Source organism: Talpa occidentalis, unplaced genomic scaffold (genome assembly GCF_014898055.3).
Source record: "Talpa occidentalis isolate TD23 unplaced genomic scaffold, MPIMG_talOcc4v2.1 talOcc4.2, whole genome shotgun sequence".
NCBI classification, from domain to species: domain Eukaryota; kingdom Metazoa; phylum Chordata; class Mammalia; order Eulipotyphla; family Talpidae; genus Talpa; species Talpa occidentalis.
The window spans coordinates 23,345,840-23,360,409 of NW_023602073.1; the positions used below are offsets into that span (position 1 = coordinate 23,345,840).

The 14,570-nt window shown below is 47.3% G+C and overlaps 1 protein-coding gene across 2 annotated transcripts; it reads right to left on the bottom strand.

Annotated features, from left to right (window-relative positions):
- Positions 1-3,378: 3,378 nt before the first annotated feature.
- On the bottom strand, positions 3,379-12,137 carry LOC119251904 (leukocyte elastase inhibitor A-like). 2 transcript variants are annotated; one of them, XM_054698423.1, is made up of 7 exons: positions 11,848-12,137; positions 9,207-9,381; positions 7,237-7,374; positions 6,741-6,858; positions 5,379-5,521; positions 5,115-5,282; positions 3,379-3,797 (listed from the first exon to the last, which is right to left on the bottom strand). In XM_054698423.1, exons 2-7 carry the CDS (start codon positions 9,372-9,374, stop codon positions 3,393-3,395), a joined length of 1,140 nt encoding a protein of 379 aa, XP_054554398.1. In that variant the 5' UTR covers positions 9,375-9,381; positions 11,848-12,137; the 3' UTR covers positions 3,379-3,392. The 2 variants fall into 2 exon arrangements, with proteins under 2 accessions (XP_054554398.1, XP_037375070.1); XM_037519173.2 differs by lacking the exon at positions 11,848-12,137 and adding an exon at positions 10,379-10,519.
- Between the last annotated feature and the right edge of the window lie 2,433 nt (positions 12,138-14,570).

Below are 14,570 nucleotides of genomic sequence, written 5' to 3' on the forward strand. Positions count from 1 at the left end.
GAAAGGCTGAGCCAAGTCTGTGTCTCGTGTGTTACAGGGATAGGCCCGGGGGCCCTGTGGACGCAGGAACAGGGATTAGGGGTTCTGACAATTGTGTTCTTGATCTTATTGGAATTAGGTCTAAAATAGGTTCTGAGCGGGGCTCTTACTGGCACAATACACCGTGACAGTTAGAATGTGGATGTTTCAGCGCCTCAGGGGCCTGGAGATCTTCCTCAGTTGGGGGGTGGGGGAGCAGACAGATCAGTCCTTTGCATGTGAATTTATCCAATTTCCCTCCTATGGACTGTGCTTTTGGGTCAGACCTGAGAACTCTTCATCTAGTGCTGGTCCTGACGATGTTCCCTTGGGTTACTCTAAGAGTTTATGGTTCTACATCTCCCATGTAAACCCATGATCCACTTTCAGTTCCCTTTGTGTGAGAGGCGAGGGCGTCAGTCCCAGTCCCCAGGGTGGGGCTGGGCTAGGGCTGCAGGAGCTGGCAGGGCCCTCACTTGGGGGATGCACCCTGTACCCGAAAGTAACAGAATGAAGTGGGGAGACCTGGAATATAAATCCAGTCATCGGGGACACACCTAGCTGTCACCTCTCCTTGGGACGTACCCCCCTCAACCTTCCCTCCGAGTCTCTTATAGTCTCGTTGGTGTGTGCTGCGGATGAAGTTCAACATTATTCTCTGCCACTGTCCTGGACACCCCCTTCCCTAATCCTCCCCTACAACCTCCCCCCTTGTTTATTAATGTCTCCCAGTGTTTGTTTTACTTGGTCTTATTGTCCACTAGCTAAATCCAGTATTTTTTTTTCATTGCTTTACTGTACCCTGGACTTGCTCCATTGCTCCATCACTGCCTGTCATGGCTCCTTGTGGTGAACATATTGCACAGTGTGGACCCTTGATCCGGTCCCCTACGGACAGGTATTCGGCTATTCCAGGGACCACGGGCTGCTGTTGTCATGGGGCTGGAACAAACATTGCACAACATATGGCTATTGGGACTGATATAAGGTCAGATGACCAAGAGTGGGAGGTTGGGTCATATGGTATTTCCATTGTTATTTCGTAAGGTCAGTGCAGCCCACTTTCTGTAATGAACACACCAGCTTTCATCTAGGGGAATGGGGTTCCTGGCTCTCCCCATCTTCCAACACTTCTTCTTGGGGGTCATTTTAATAGGGCCATTCTCACAGGTGTGAGATGGTATGGTTCACTGTATTTTGAACCTCAGAGAACTTAGCCCAATTTACCTTCAAAAATGTCCAAAAGACTAGAAATATTGAACAATGGCTGTGTGCATGTTAGTCTCCTGCTCAGCTGTGACTCCCTCCACAAGGTCATGAAGCTATCTATACTCATACATTATCCTTTAAAAATGGTGGCTTGGGGCCTCCCTGTGGTGCAAGGGCTTAAGTGTCAGACTGGGAAGCTGTCTGCAGCCACTGCAGCACGAGTTCCATTCCCGGCCAGAGAGCTACCGACATGGTGCAGCAGACCTCTCCTAACTCGCCCGCTGCTCCCCTCAGCAGTGTGTATCAGTCAGTCTGCCTGTTCTGTTCCCCACTCTTTCTATGTTAAACCCTCTTACCCCTAAAACCTCTGGCCTGTACCCCAGTTCTTGTATGCATAAATAAATAAATCTTTTTTAAAAGTCCTGTCTTGCTTTAGTTCTACTGTCCTTCTGATATTCATGTTTGCTTGGGTTTTAAGGCAGGAATCAACTTAATTTTTGTCCACGTATGAATCCAAAGGGCCCAGAAATATTCCTTGGGAATTTTCTCCTTTTATTCCCAGCCTTGAATAGCCACAGAGAGAGCCCCATCTTCCACCACAGCACATAAGCCAGCAACTGCCTGCCATAGCAACTGGTGTCATGATGGACATGGAGAGTCTTTATGAGAAAACACCCAAATAGTGGGGGGGAAGCTGAGATCGTTGCCCCCCAATTGCTTAACAGTCTCTCCTACTCCATTTTTCTTTTGGTCGTTTCTTGGCATCTTTATGGGAACCCCCACTTCTTGACTACCTGGGACCTCACGAGAGCAACACATGGGTCAGATAAAGGAGAACACAACATGGAGCACAGGGGATTGCCAGGCAGCTCTTTAATTAATGTTCTGAACAAAGCAAATTTCCAGTCAAAATTGGGCAGAAAGAGAAAAAGAGACTTCTCCGAAGAAGAAACGGAAATGGCCATAGACGTGTGAAAAAATGTTCAACATCACTAATAATCAGGGAAATGCAAATCAAAACCTCAAGAAGATACTACCTCACTCCAGTGAAAATTTTCCACATTAAAAAAAAAAAAACAGAAACAACAAATATGTTGCACTTCTGATGGAATAGTAAACTGCTCTAGCTTCTATGGAAAACTGAGTAGCGGGTAGAGAACCCTAAAACACTAAAACTGGATCTATCCTTTGATCCAGCAATTACGTTCCTAGGAATCTACCCAAAGGACATTAAAAAACTAAATCGAATGGAAACCTGCACTTCCATGTTTTTCCAAAACTATTTACAATAGCCCAGTTATGGAAATGCCCCAAAATAGACAAATGGAACAAGAAGATGTGGTACATTTATACAATGGAATATTACTAGGCAATCAAAAAGGCAAACTCTTACCACTTATGGTAACATGGATTGAGCTGGAGATCATTATGCCAGCCAAAGTAAGTCAGACAGAAAAAGATAAATAGTAGATCGTTTCTCTTATATGTGGAATATAGAGAAACCAAAAAAAAGGTCAAGAAAATGTCAAAACTAGCAAGCTGACCATAGCTCTGAGCCATACAGCGGAGGAGAAGGTGGGGGCAGAGCATATGAACACAAGGTAATATGATGATAGTTCATGGGTGATTTGGTAGTGGGAGAACATGGACTACAAAGATGAAAGAGAAATATATTAATAAAAAAAATTTAGTGGCCTGAAAACTAGTCCTATGGCACGTAACTCTTTAGGACAAAGATCAAGGTAAGGTTATCTTTGCTAAATGGGGGCTTAATCGGGATTCTTTCCTCTATTTCAACTGATTGTCTGATTTTAAGGTTCCCTGCAACTCCCAGAGTGTCTATGATGACATCTAAAGTTCTGCTAACTGAAGCACAGTGTGTTCATGTTTCCCTGCACAGATGACTGCTTTGTCATCATCAAGTATCTACACATCTGGGATGTCTGTTTTAACTTGACACTTTCAAAAACAGTCCTGGAGCTTCACACTGTAAAGAGAGGAAATATAACACCTGTGGCAGCAGACTTGGATGTGAAAACCCAGCAGAGCTGCACTTACAAAGGAAATTAAAGATTTGGATTTGGACAGTAGTTTTATTGATGAAGTTATATCTGCATTAAAAGTCAGATGATAAAACTCTATTTGACCGTATATTTCGATAGCCTCTAAGGGGAACACAATCTGCCTAAGAACAGGATGCTGCCAGAGGAGTTGTGACGAATCATGAAGATAAATGGATGGTCCGCAACAAAATTTTGCACTTGTATCTTCGAGCAACCCCAAGCTGTGACAGCTGTGGCGGCCGCTGCCTCTGTGCCCTCCTCACTCACCTCCACAAAGGACTTGTGGGTATATTTTGATACAAATATATCTCTGGCTTCTGTCATGCCAGACAGATCAGCCTTGCTGCTGCTAAAGAGATCTCCCACACCCATGCGAGCCAGGTTGGAGCTGAGATCATAGGTCTCCTCCAGCTTGAATTTGGGCAAGTGCACGTGGACATTCCTACGACACATATTCTCAGTCTTGGTCCACTCACGCAGCTTTTCCACAGTCAACTGCTGCTCGATCTGGAATTACAATGTGCAAAGAAATACAGTGCAGGGAGGTTGGACATCAGCTCATCAAACAACCATCCATCCATCTCTCCATCCACCCACCCAGAGTACAGCTTCATCCTACCCATCTGTCTACCCACTCTCCCAGGACACAGTAATACTCCACAGTATATACTGAATCACTGTGATGGGCCCTGAGGGTTGTTACTGTGAAGGCTACATTACATGTTAACTAATTGGTTGAGTGGTGTAAGGGAAAATGTAACAGTTTTCTTCTATCTATTCTATTCTATTTATTCTGACCACAATAATCAATATGGTGATCTGTGAACCACATAAAGTTGAAATAATCTCTAATAGATTTAGCTCCTAGGGAAAAATAGAAAAGATCCTACTTCCTCATCTGAAATGGGGTAATAACAGCACCTACCATATAACATTATCATTAGAATTAAAGGACTTGGGACACAGTAAGGACTATGTAAGTGTCCTCTGTTATCACTGCTGTTTTATTACCATGATGGGACTAGAACAGAACCATCATTATACTTGTTCTATTGCTGTGGGTCATCCCTTTCATGAGACTCTTTTTTATAATCAAAGAATAGATCAAGGTGGAAATACAATTGAAAGAAGGACATGCTGATTTTGACGTCCTGTGTATATGCAAATAGATACTACATTAGGATCTCTTCCAGAGAGCAAGTTTGATTAAGAAGAAACTGGCGATATAACACGGAAGGCTAGAGACACTGAGAAAAAAACACAATCTTCAGGTTTTGCCTGGTCCCAGTCCTGGAAAGAGATTCCATAGCCTTCAAGTCCTTATAGTAGAACTTCATACAAAGTTCACACTAGGAAGCAGGCTTAACCCTCAAGCTCATTTGTCTCAGAGCTTTCTTCTAAGATAAAGTTACTGGGAATTGAATTCACAATCTGTGTGCATTGTAAGGAGATCGGAGAGTGTCATAAAAGCAACTAAGAGCATAGGATGAAGCTATAAGCCATTTTGGGGGGCGGTTAATTTTGAAGAAATTCATTTCAATAGAACAACACTCAGTCTCTAAAGTTTAAGAGAGTTTGCATGAGCTGCCTGTGACCAGCATTACATCTAGGGTAGGTTTTTACATGGTGCCCACAACTGTTCATTGAGAGTCCCTGAAATTCTAGATGGAGGGCTCCCATGTACTAAATGCTGACGGGACAGATTATAAGAGAATTGGAACTTGCAGTGACATCAGTAAGTGCACATTGATCACTGGCCACTCAGCACACATGGGAGGACTCACACAGGAAAGGAGAGAGAAGGACAAAATGCAGGAGCATCACCTTCTCCAGCCCTGTGGACTCGTCCTCTATGTCATCGGGCAGCAGGATGACCATGCTGAGCTCCCCACCCTTGTACGGCAGTTGCAGCACGCGGCTCTGGAGCTCCTGGATGTAGCTGAATGGCAGATATTCCTTCTGGTACATCATTTTCACCATTTTTGTTTCTCGCTGAAAGGTTTAAAGGAAAATCACTATTACCTGCATTCTTATAGAGCAAAGAGGACGTTTGCTCTTGTAGAGCAAAGAGGCAGTACATGGACTCACCTTATTCAACCTGAATGGGGCATCGGTGGTTTCCTCTTTTCTGAATTTGTCCTCCCAGGTGCCTTTGAAGTAGATGGCACTCACCAGCTCAAGCACAGTCATGTGATCTCCCACATCTGCAGCCAACACTTCCAGAGTCTTCCCTAAAATGATAGAGTGAGCTGTTTTTTGTTAACCCACTTCACAGCACCCCAAATGTAAACTGACATTTGATCAACACTGAAATGCATTTCAAATGGACCTTTTCCATTTCATTTCGCTTGAACATGGTGTTGAGGTGAAAACCCCCGTGGTGTGTCTGACTGCACCAACTCACCAGGCTGATGAGTGACACCTCCACCCCCCCAGAGCCTGTACTTCAATATGAGTCTAATATGCTGAAGAGCAGAAAACAGGAAAATGCCCCTTTTATGGAGTGTGATCACAAGGAATCGTGTTTGTGATTGGCCATTCTTTTCAGGGTAACAATATATATAGTCTTGCATGACAGTGTTTTTGAGTCACTAGAGTCAGTCCTTCTTCAAATCCTCTCAGCAACCCTCAAAATATGCCAAGGCAGGATGGTTCCACCACTGAATTGTGGGCTCCCCTAAGCAAACCTGTACACACCCCAGGTGTCTGTAGAGGCCTCGTCTCATTCCAGACCGGGGGAGAGACAGATGCCCAGCTGGACAGCTGACCGTACCCGCCACACCCCAAGCCAGGATGCAGGAAAAAGGTCATAACCAGAAGTGGGTGAGCCCTGATACAAAATCTCAGGGTTTTTCCTGCCAGTGGTGTATTAAATAATTTGGACTGGCTGGATTTCTCCTCCCACTCCCCCAATTTTTATTCCTTTTATTCTACAGTCAATAGTAGCTTTAAATTTAAAATGTAGTTTGAGGGAACATGGGGGAAATATTTAGCACTTTGGATAAATCATGTCTGCTATTCCACTTGAAGGAATCTAATTTTTTTTTAAAGATTTATTTTGTTAATGCTTGCATGAGCTGGGGTGCAGGCCAGAGATTCAGCAGATGAAAAGATTCACCAGAAACAGAGTGGGGAGCAGGACAACTGTATCTACTGAAAAACACTGCTGAGGACAGCAGTGTGCAAGTCAGGAGAGGTCTGCTACGCCATGTGGGTCAGTTCCCTGGCTGGGGATAGCTTCATAGTGCTGCAACTCACTCCTTGCACCAGGAGGGATGCATGGAATTTCTATGTCTGATAGCTGTACAGCACTGTAATGGGGTACACGCCAGGGTGAAGGAGGGCAGAGGAGGTAGGGAGAGGTTGTGGAGAGGGCATCCCATGCAGATGGGAAGTGGAGATGCAGAGGCAGGATCCTTTGTGAGGACCACTCTCTGTCCACCCGCTTACCTTGCGTTTGCTCCATGACCCACTCATTGATCACCCTCCTGGCACCTTCAGAGGTGCCCTGAATATCCACACTGGCCAGCTTAGCGCCATACAGTTCCTGAGATGAATCTAAGAACTCCTATTTTAAAAAAGAAGACAATAAATGTTATGAATGACTCAGTATCCACAGAAGTCATTTTCTAAGATCTTTGAACAATAGAAATTGGGGCCTCCCTGGTGGCACAAGACAGAGTGGGGAGCAGAACAGGCAGACTGAATACCCTGCTGAGGGGAGACGCGGGCAAGACAGGAGAGGTCTGCCACGCCATGTGGGTCTTCTCCCTGGCCGGGGATCAAACTCGTGCTGCAGAGGCTGTGGACAGCTTCTCAGCGCTGTGCTTAACCCCTTTGCGCCACCAGGGAATTCCTGTCTATAAATATTTAAACTGCCTTGATTTTGCTGGGGAAAAGCACACATTGTCTAGTGAGCAATAGAACTGAAGCAGAAAGTACTTACCTGGAGAAAAACACAGGTTTTCTCTCTGAATAACCTATTAGCCAGTTTCAGCACATAGGAGGCGTCTGGCTTGGTGACAGCAGCGATCAGACTCTGAAATCTGGAATGAACCTTCTCAACCCCATCAAAATGAAGAGTCTAAAAGAAGAAAACATTTTCTAGAAACATTTACTTTGAAATTATAAAGTGATTCCCAGGCGTTTGCATCCATGAGGTGAATATGTTTTCATTCCTAAGCACTGATGACCCCAGACTATTACCTTATTAGTTTTTCTTTGGAGAACAAACAATGGAGAATCCAAACCTTACAGCTTTGTGAGACCTAATCATCCCACCTTAGAGCCAGCTTTTATGTCAGTTTTTTGAGTTATAATTCTAGTTCTGCAAATATGAGTGGTTAGTAAACTAAATATTTCTACAAGTCTTTCCTTTCCCCAAGAAAATCATAAAGGGTGTGTTTACATGAATACTCAAATCTAATTTTGTATCATCAAAAAATTTTATCCAATATTATTTGACTGAAATTTCTGGGAAATAATCCTGAAAACTAAGAATCATCATTTCTGCGGGAACAAAGATATTACAGAGAGGGTTTTTTTTTCCTAATTACACCGTGAGCAACAGTAACTCACTTATTTAAAATACTTCTTTAAACATAATATTTAGCAAAAGTTTAATTCCCCACATATCAGTTGCAAATCAAGAATGTTTTTATGGCTTTATGAGGCCTGAGCTGTTCCTGGCTTTGAAGACACAGAAGTGCAAACCCACGGAGTGCACAAGTGCAGGTTATCACAGATACAGGACATTTGCCTGGTGCTGTGATCCACCTGTTTTAATAGAAATGTCCAGAAGACTCTTAAGTTTATTCTTACTACAGTCACACAATCCCAGAAAGGCTCAGAATGGAGCTGAGGTGACCTTTTAAGAAGCAAATCCAAATTAGCACCAGTGGAATCCTGGAAACTTTAAAAGGCTTTTCTATCTGTGGTTCTGCAGATGCGGGTCTCATTCACTTAGAGATGTTTCCGTGAAGTGGAGTCATAGAGGCTTTGCAGCTGGAAGGTCCATCACCCTGACCCCAGGCCTGGCCGTCCTGGCTGCAGGTGAGTGTCAGGTATGACTGGGGTGGCAGAAAGCCCTTTTCTGCAGCCACTCCTTTCCCTCACTGTCAGGGACAGCCAAGGTCCCTCTCTCGGAAATAAGGCACACCGGCACAGGTGCCCCCCATACCTATAAGGGGAGCAGAAGGTGGGCATCACCTACCTTTCCAGTTGGAAGAGTCACCCAGGGTCTGCCCTGCAGATCCCCACATCACATCACGCTGCCTGTTCTCTGCAGGGCCTCCTGCCCGCAGCCCAGGACATTAGAACCTAGAGCCACACCCAGTATTGGGCACAGGCGGGGCCTCAGAATACAGATTCCCCTGTCTCCTTGTCCCCCTCAGCAAGCCAGTCCACCAACTTCCACAGCAGTGCATTTCCAGGAGTCCATCTGCTCAGAAGTAATTTATGTGACCAGTGTTCTCTGTTCCCAGCAGGTCTGCACATGCAAAGCTGACCCGGGAAAGGCCGATTCCCGAAAACGGGCTAAGGCCACAGAGCCAGGTCTGGCAGTCAGAACAGCAGAGGCCTGCTCTGCTCCAGGGGTCCTGGCTTGTTGTTCCCCCATTCTAGGCTAATCACACCACAGAGCTGGCACCAAGTTGGCATTCATTAAATGGGACTCAAAGGGAAAGCCCTCAGCAAATGGACTGTCCTGAAAGTCTCCCCCACAGACTTGGGTGGGGGGGCCACAGGGGATCTGAGCACAGAAAAGGATTTTACATGCGCAGGGAGAGCCCCAAGGCTGGCTCTCTGCATCCTCGGTACAGACGCTGGCAGGGAAGGAAGGATTCTCTCTCTCTCTCTCTCTCTCTCTCTCTCTCTCTCTCTCTCTCTCTCTCTCTCATTTTGTCTGTGCCTGCTGACCTGGGACAGCTGGGCTGCAGTGTTTCCTCTGGTCCCCAGAAAGACCATGGCCAGCACGAAATAGATGCTCAGCGGAGAGAAGAAGAGGTTCCCACCGGGGCTGTCTTCACTCAAGGTGCGGAACAGGGCCAGGGCGAAGGCGGAGTTGGCAGCGCTCAGCCGCTCCATGGCGAGGCTGCAACACAGACCCGAGCCCGCGTCCTCCTGTGCACCTGGGCCGTTAGGAACCGCATTTCCCCAGCCCCATCCTCAGCCCCAGCCACCCACCCTGAACCCCCCAGACCTGTCACTTCCTCTTTTCTTTTTTTCCAGCAGGGTCAGGACACTTTCCCAAGCATGCAAAGGTGGCCCCATCAATGGCCCAAGAAGCAGTGGTCCCAGTTTTTTATGGGTCTGACCCTGCAGCAGCTGAATCAGCAGGGATGTGTCCCTGAGTGTAAGGAAGTTTCTGCTCCATAACCACAGCCACCTCCTATGCATTAAAGCAAATTTCAGCAAAGCAGGTACAGTCATGTGCACCTTTGAGGCACCGGCCCTAGTGTTGGGAGAGGGTAAGCTCCCAAGGCCAGCAGCCGCTGTAGGAGTTTGAGACCCCATCTGGCAGGGCAGCCGCAAGGGCTAAGGTGAGGCGATACTCTCTGTCCCTCCTGCGGAAGGCAGAACGCCCAGGATGGTTAAGCACCAGATCACCCCATGGTGTCCCTGCTCTGAACCCCAGTTTCCCCAAGTTTAGGTCAGGATGAATACCAGGGGTGCTGGCTGCTTGGCGTGTATGGAATGTAATGGATTCTTTTGTGACTGATGCATAATCACTAGATCTCACCAGCCTCCTCCCTCGTCCTCCAGCCACAGAGAGAAGTGGCTTCAGGCCCTGGCTGCCTGGAAACTCACAAACAGCTGAGGAGCAAGTTCCAGAGAGAAAGGAAAAGCAATCTGATCTCAGGCATTCCAGCAGCCAGGCCCCAACCATCCTCTCCAGCCCACCCTCCTGGCACAACAGCCTGGCCCAGAAGCTATTTCCGAGGACCCCCAGAGTGACCTGGTCAGAGGGGCCTGTCTCTACCCCGCCAAGGCAATGCCAGGGGGTGCTGCTCCTGATCACAGCCCCTGAGCCCCCTGTTGGCCTTTCTGCTCACCCCACCTCCTTGCATCGCCCCTGCCTCTCGTCTTACCGATTTTTTGGTGGGACCGTATGCTTCGGAGTGTGAGGTCTAGGCAGAAGGTCCTGTAGCTTCCACTTTATACATGCAGACAGGGAGTGCCCTGTACACAGGTCAACCCCTTCCAAGGGGATTTCCTTCAGTCTGCAAAGCCAGGGTCAGTCTTGACTAGTGGAGCCCAACACCAACTCCACACAGCACCCTCCACAGGGGATAAGCACCTTTCTGAGTTGTAGGCAAACTGGGATGCTGACAAGGACCTCATGGACTATTTCTTACTAAGGGGTGAATGACTGAGATGACATTTGTCACCTCTTAAAAGGCAAACTAGCCAGACCTGTATAGAGAATCCAAGCTCTATAAATACTCCAAACTCTCTCTCTCCGTAAGGAAATGTAGCACCTCTTTCAAAGTGGAAAGAAAGACCCACCAGAACAACAAGAAACACAATCAGCTCCAAACAGCACCCTTGATGGCACTTGGTGAATATGTCCTTGATAACTTTCAGCAACCAAAGGGAGTTCAGACCCCACCCTCCCCTCACAAGGCAGGTGGACTCATCGAACACCATGATGATTCACAACGGTGTGAGTCAAGTATTTCTTGACCATTGTAATAAACTCTAGGCTTACCCAATTTTTACCCACTATATGGTGAAATAGAATGTCTGTGGTTGAATATTAAAGTAACTACGGGGGAGAGGATGGTGGCTTGGGTCTTCCCTTGACTGCATGGGTTTGTATTTACCAAACTGTATAGGACTTGAGGTGTGAAGTAATTCTGCATCCATCAAAACTTGCTCCCTGATCTCATGCAAGTCTCACTTTGAAAAGGGAAGGAGAAGAAACTTTATAATGCAAAAGGGCAAAGAAAACCACAGTAATGAGGTGTAAACATGCTCTCCACGTTAAAAAAAAAAAAAGGAGTTTAATAACTGAGACTGTACATGCCTGTCAGATTGTTGGAAGACAGAAACCAACATGCATGGGAAGCCTTTCATGGTTACTGGCAGTGACCATCTTCTGTCCGCCCCCAAAAGCTATTTGCAGCAATGCAAGCAGCAGCAGCAGCACGTGGAGGGCATTTCACTGCCCACCATTAGTGACCACACTAGCGCTAAGGCTGCAGACTGACGCCAGCAATGAAGGCAGCTGTTGCTGGCTCAGGGCCGCAGGGAGGATCATGGGGCCCCACGGGACCAGCCCCAGCACTGAGGCTCCTCCAGCTGCAGGCAGTAGAGAGGCCCGTGGAGGGTGCTTGGTGGTGGGTCAGGTGCTGGCTGTGAGCTGATTGGCAAATGGTCCAATCAGCCAGTGGATAGAGAATGGTCAAACAGCCTGGTAGGTGGGTGCCCTGATCGAGATGAGGCGGGGCAGGCGCCAGCTTGGGACCCACACTCTGGGCCTGATGCTCTTCCTGGCCTCCCAGGAAAGATTACTGTGTTCCAGAACTCTGAATGGGATAGGAAGACAGCAGCTGACCTCCAAGGAAAGAAGAGAAGCCAAAAAGCTTCGTAAATAAGGCAGAGTGGGCCTCCCCGGTGGCGCAGCAGGTTGAGCGCAGTGCTGTGAAGCTGTCTGCAGCCTCTGCAGCGCTGGTTCCATTCCCAGGCGGCCAGGGAGATTCCCACATGGCGGGGTAGACCTCTCCTGTTGTGCCCGCTGCTCCCCTCAGCAGTGTATTTCTGTCCTCTGACTGCTCTGTCTCTGGTGAATTCTCTCACCTTCCTGTGCCTCTGGCCTGTACCCCAGCTCTTATATAAAAATAAATAAAATCTTTAAAAAAAAAAAAAAGAATGCAAAGAGCTTCTCAGAGGCTGGGGGTGGAGTCTGGAGCCACTGCCCTCAGGCCTGCCTCTGATATCCATTGAAGGGGGCAGCAGCCTCTGGGGCCTGGTGTCTCAGTGAGCTGCTTGGTGTTGGTGAGCCCACAACTCACAAACAGCTGTAGCGCTGGTGACGGGTGGTGACCGACACTCCGTCCGGGCCACCTCTGGGAGCTGGTAACTCCTCCTGCCCGTCCGGGACCACCTCTGGGTGCGGCTTCTCCATTGCTCTCTGGTCCAGCTTCGGGTATGTGGAGAGAGGTGCTGCCCACAAACCGCCCGCTGGAGGCATCCCAGGGCCCTGTCTTGGGACTGGACAGAGGACTCCTTTCTCCACCAATCCCTTTCGGTAAGGAGGACCCCTTCTGTGAGGGCTGCATATGGGGCCCTCGCGTGTCAATGTGGCCGCTGCTGGATGACCTTGACCTGGTTTCCACACCCTCCATGTTGACAGGGAGGCCACACTGTCTGGCGTGAAGGGAGGGCTGAGAGGGTGTTTCTGCCAGGCCAGGACCCCGATTTCATGGCCTGGCTCCACGCGAAGCTGATGGCCTCAGCAGACCAGGTGTGCAGCAGGAGACAGGACCCCAGTGCTGGCTGAGTGGTTCCCTGTTGCGTCAGCCGCACAGCGCTGAAGGAGAAACAGGCATCGTAGCACAGGCAGCACAATGCAGGTGATACTGAAAAAGCAAGAACCTGGTTTTTTTAGTGACAGAATAATCATACCGCTTCAGTTACGTGGGGTGGGAGGACAAAGAGGAAGGTTGGGTAAAAATGGGAAATGTGCTTGTGTCATCTAGGGCTTCAGGGGGAGGTGAGTCTGCTGATCAGGTGTTGTAATCAAAACCATCCCCCAGGGCCTCCCTGGTGGGTCAGGGGTTAAGAGTCAGCACTGAAGCAATCCACAGCCACTGCAGCACATGTTCAATCCCCGCCAAGGGAGGTGACCCATGTGGCACAGCAGACCTCTCCTATATCTCCCCGCTGCTCCCCTCAGCAGTGTATTTCAGTAGATCTGCCTGTTCTGCTTCCCTACTCTGTCACTGGTGAATCCTCTCACCTCTCACCTTCCACACCTCTGGCCTGTACCCTAGTTCTTGTATGCATAAATAAATAAATATAAAACTGCTGGCTTGCCTTAGTTTTACAGTCCTTCTGTAATTCAGATTTGCTTGGGTTTTAAGGCAGGAATCAACTGCAATTTTTATCCACGTATGATCCCAAATATCCCAGAACTATTCCTTGGGAAGTTTCTCCTTTCATTCCACCATGAATTGCCACGCAGAGAGCCCTTCTTCCACCACAGACCACATAAGCCAGCCACTGCCATAGCAACTGGTGTCATAATGGATGTGGGGAGTCTTTATGAGAAAACACCCAAGTAGTTGGGGGAAGCTGAGATCTTTGCTTAACAGTCTCTCCTACTCCAGTTTTCTTTTGGTAGTTTCTTGGAATCTTTATGGGAACCCCCACTTCTTGACTCCATGGGCCTCACAAGAGCGACACGTGGGTCAGATAAAGGAGAACATAACAGGGAGCACAGGGGATTGCCAGGCAGCTATTTAATTAATATTCTGAACAAAGCAAATTTCCAGTCAAAATTGTACAGAAAGAGAAAAAGAGACTTCTCCAAGAAGAAATAGAAAAGGCCATAGACGTGTGAAAAAATGTTTAACATCATTAATAATCAGGGAAGTGCAAATCAAAACCTCAAGGAGATACTGCCTCACTCCAGTGAAAATTTTCCACGTTAAAAAAATCCAGAAACAACAAATATGGGAGGATGTGGAGATAAAAGAAACTTTTACACTGCTGGTGGGAACATAAACTCTCCAGTCACTATGGAAAGCTGGGTAGAGGGTAGAGAACCCTAAAAACACTAAAACTGGATCCACCCTTTGATCCAACAATTACACTCCTAGGGATCTACCCGAAGGACAGTAAAACACTAAATCGAACGGAACCTGCACTCCCATGCTTTTTACAACATTATTTACAATAACCCAGTTATGGAAATGCCCCAAAATAGACAAATGGAACAAGAAGATGTGATATATTTACACAATGGAATATGACTCGGCAGTCAAAAAAGCAAACTTGTGCTACTTGTGGCAACATGGACGGAGCTGGAGAGCATTATGCCAGCCAAAGTAAGTCAGAAGGAAAGAGATAAACACTTATATGTGGAATATAGAGAAACCAAACAAAAGTTCAAGAAAATGTCAAAACTATCAAGCTGACCATAGCTCTTAGGCACACAGCAAAGAGAGGGTTGTGGGAGGGGCCATGAACATAGGTAGTATGATGATCGTTCATGGGTGGTAGGGTAGTGGCAGAACATGGGACTAAAAAGATGGAAGTGAAATATATTAATTCATA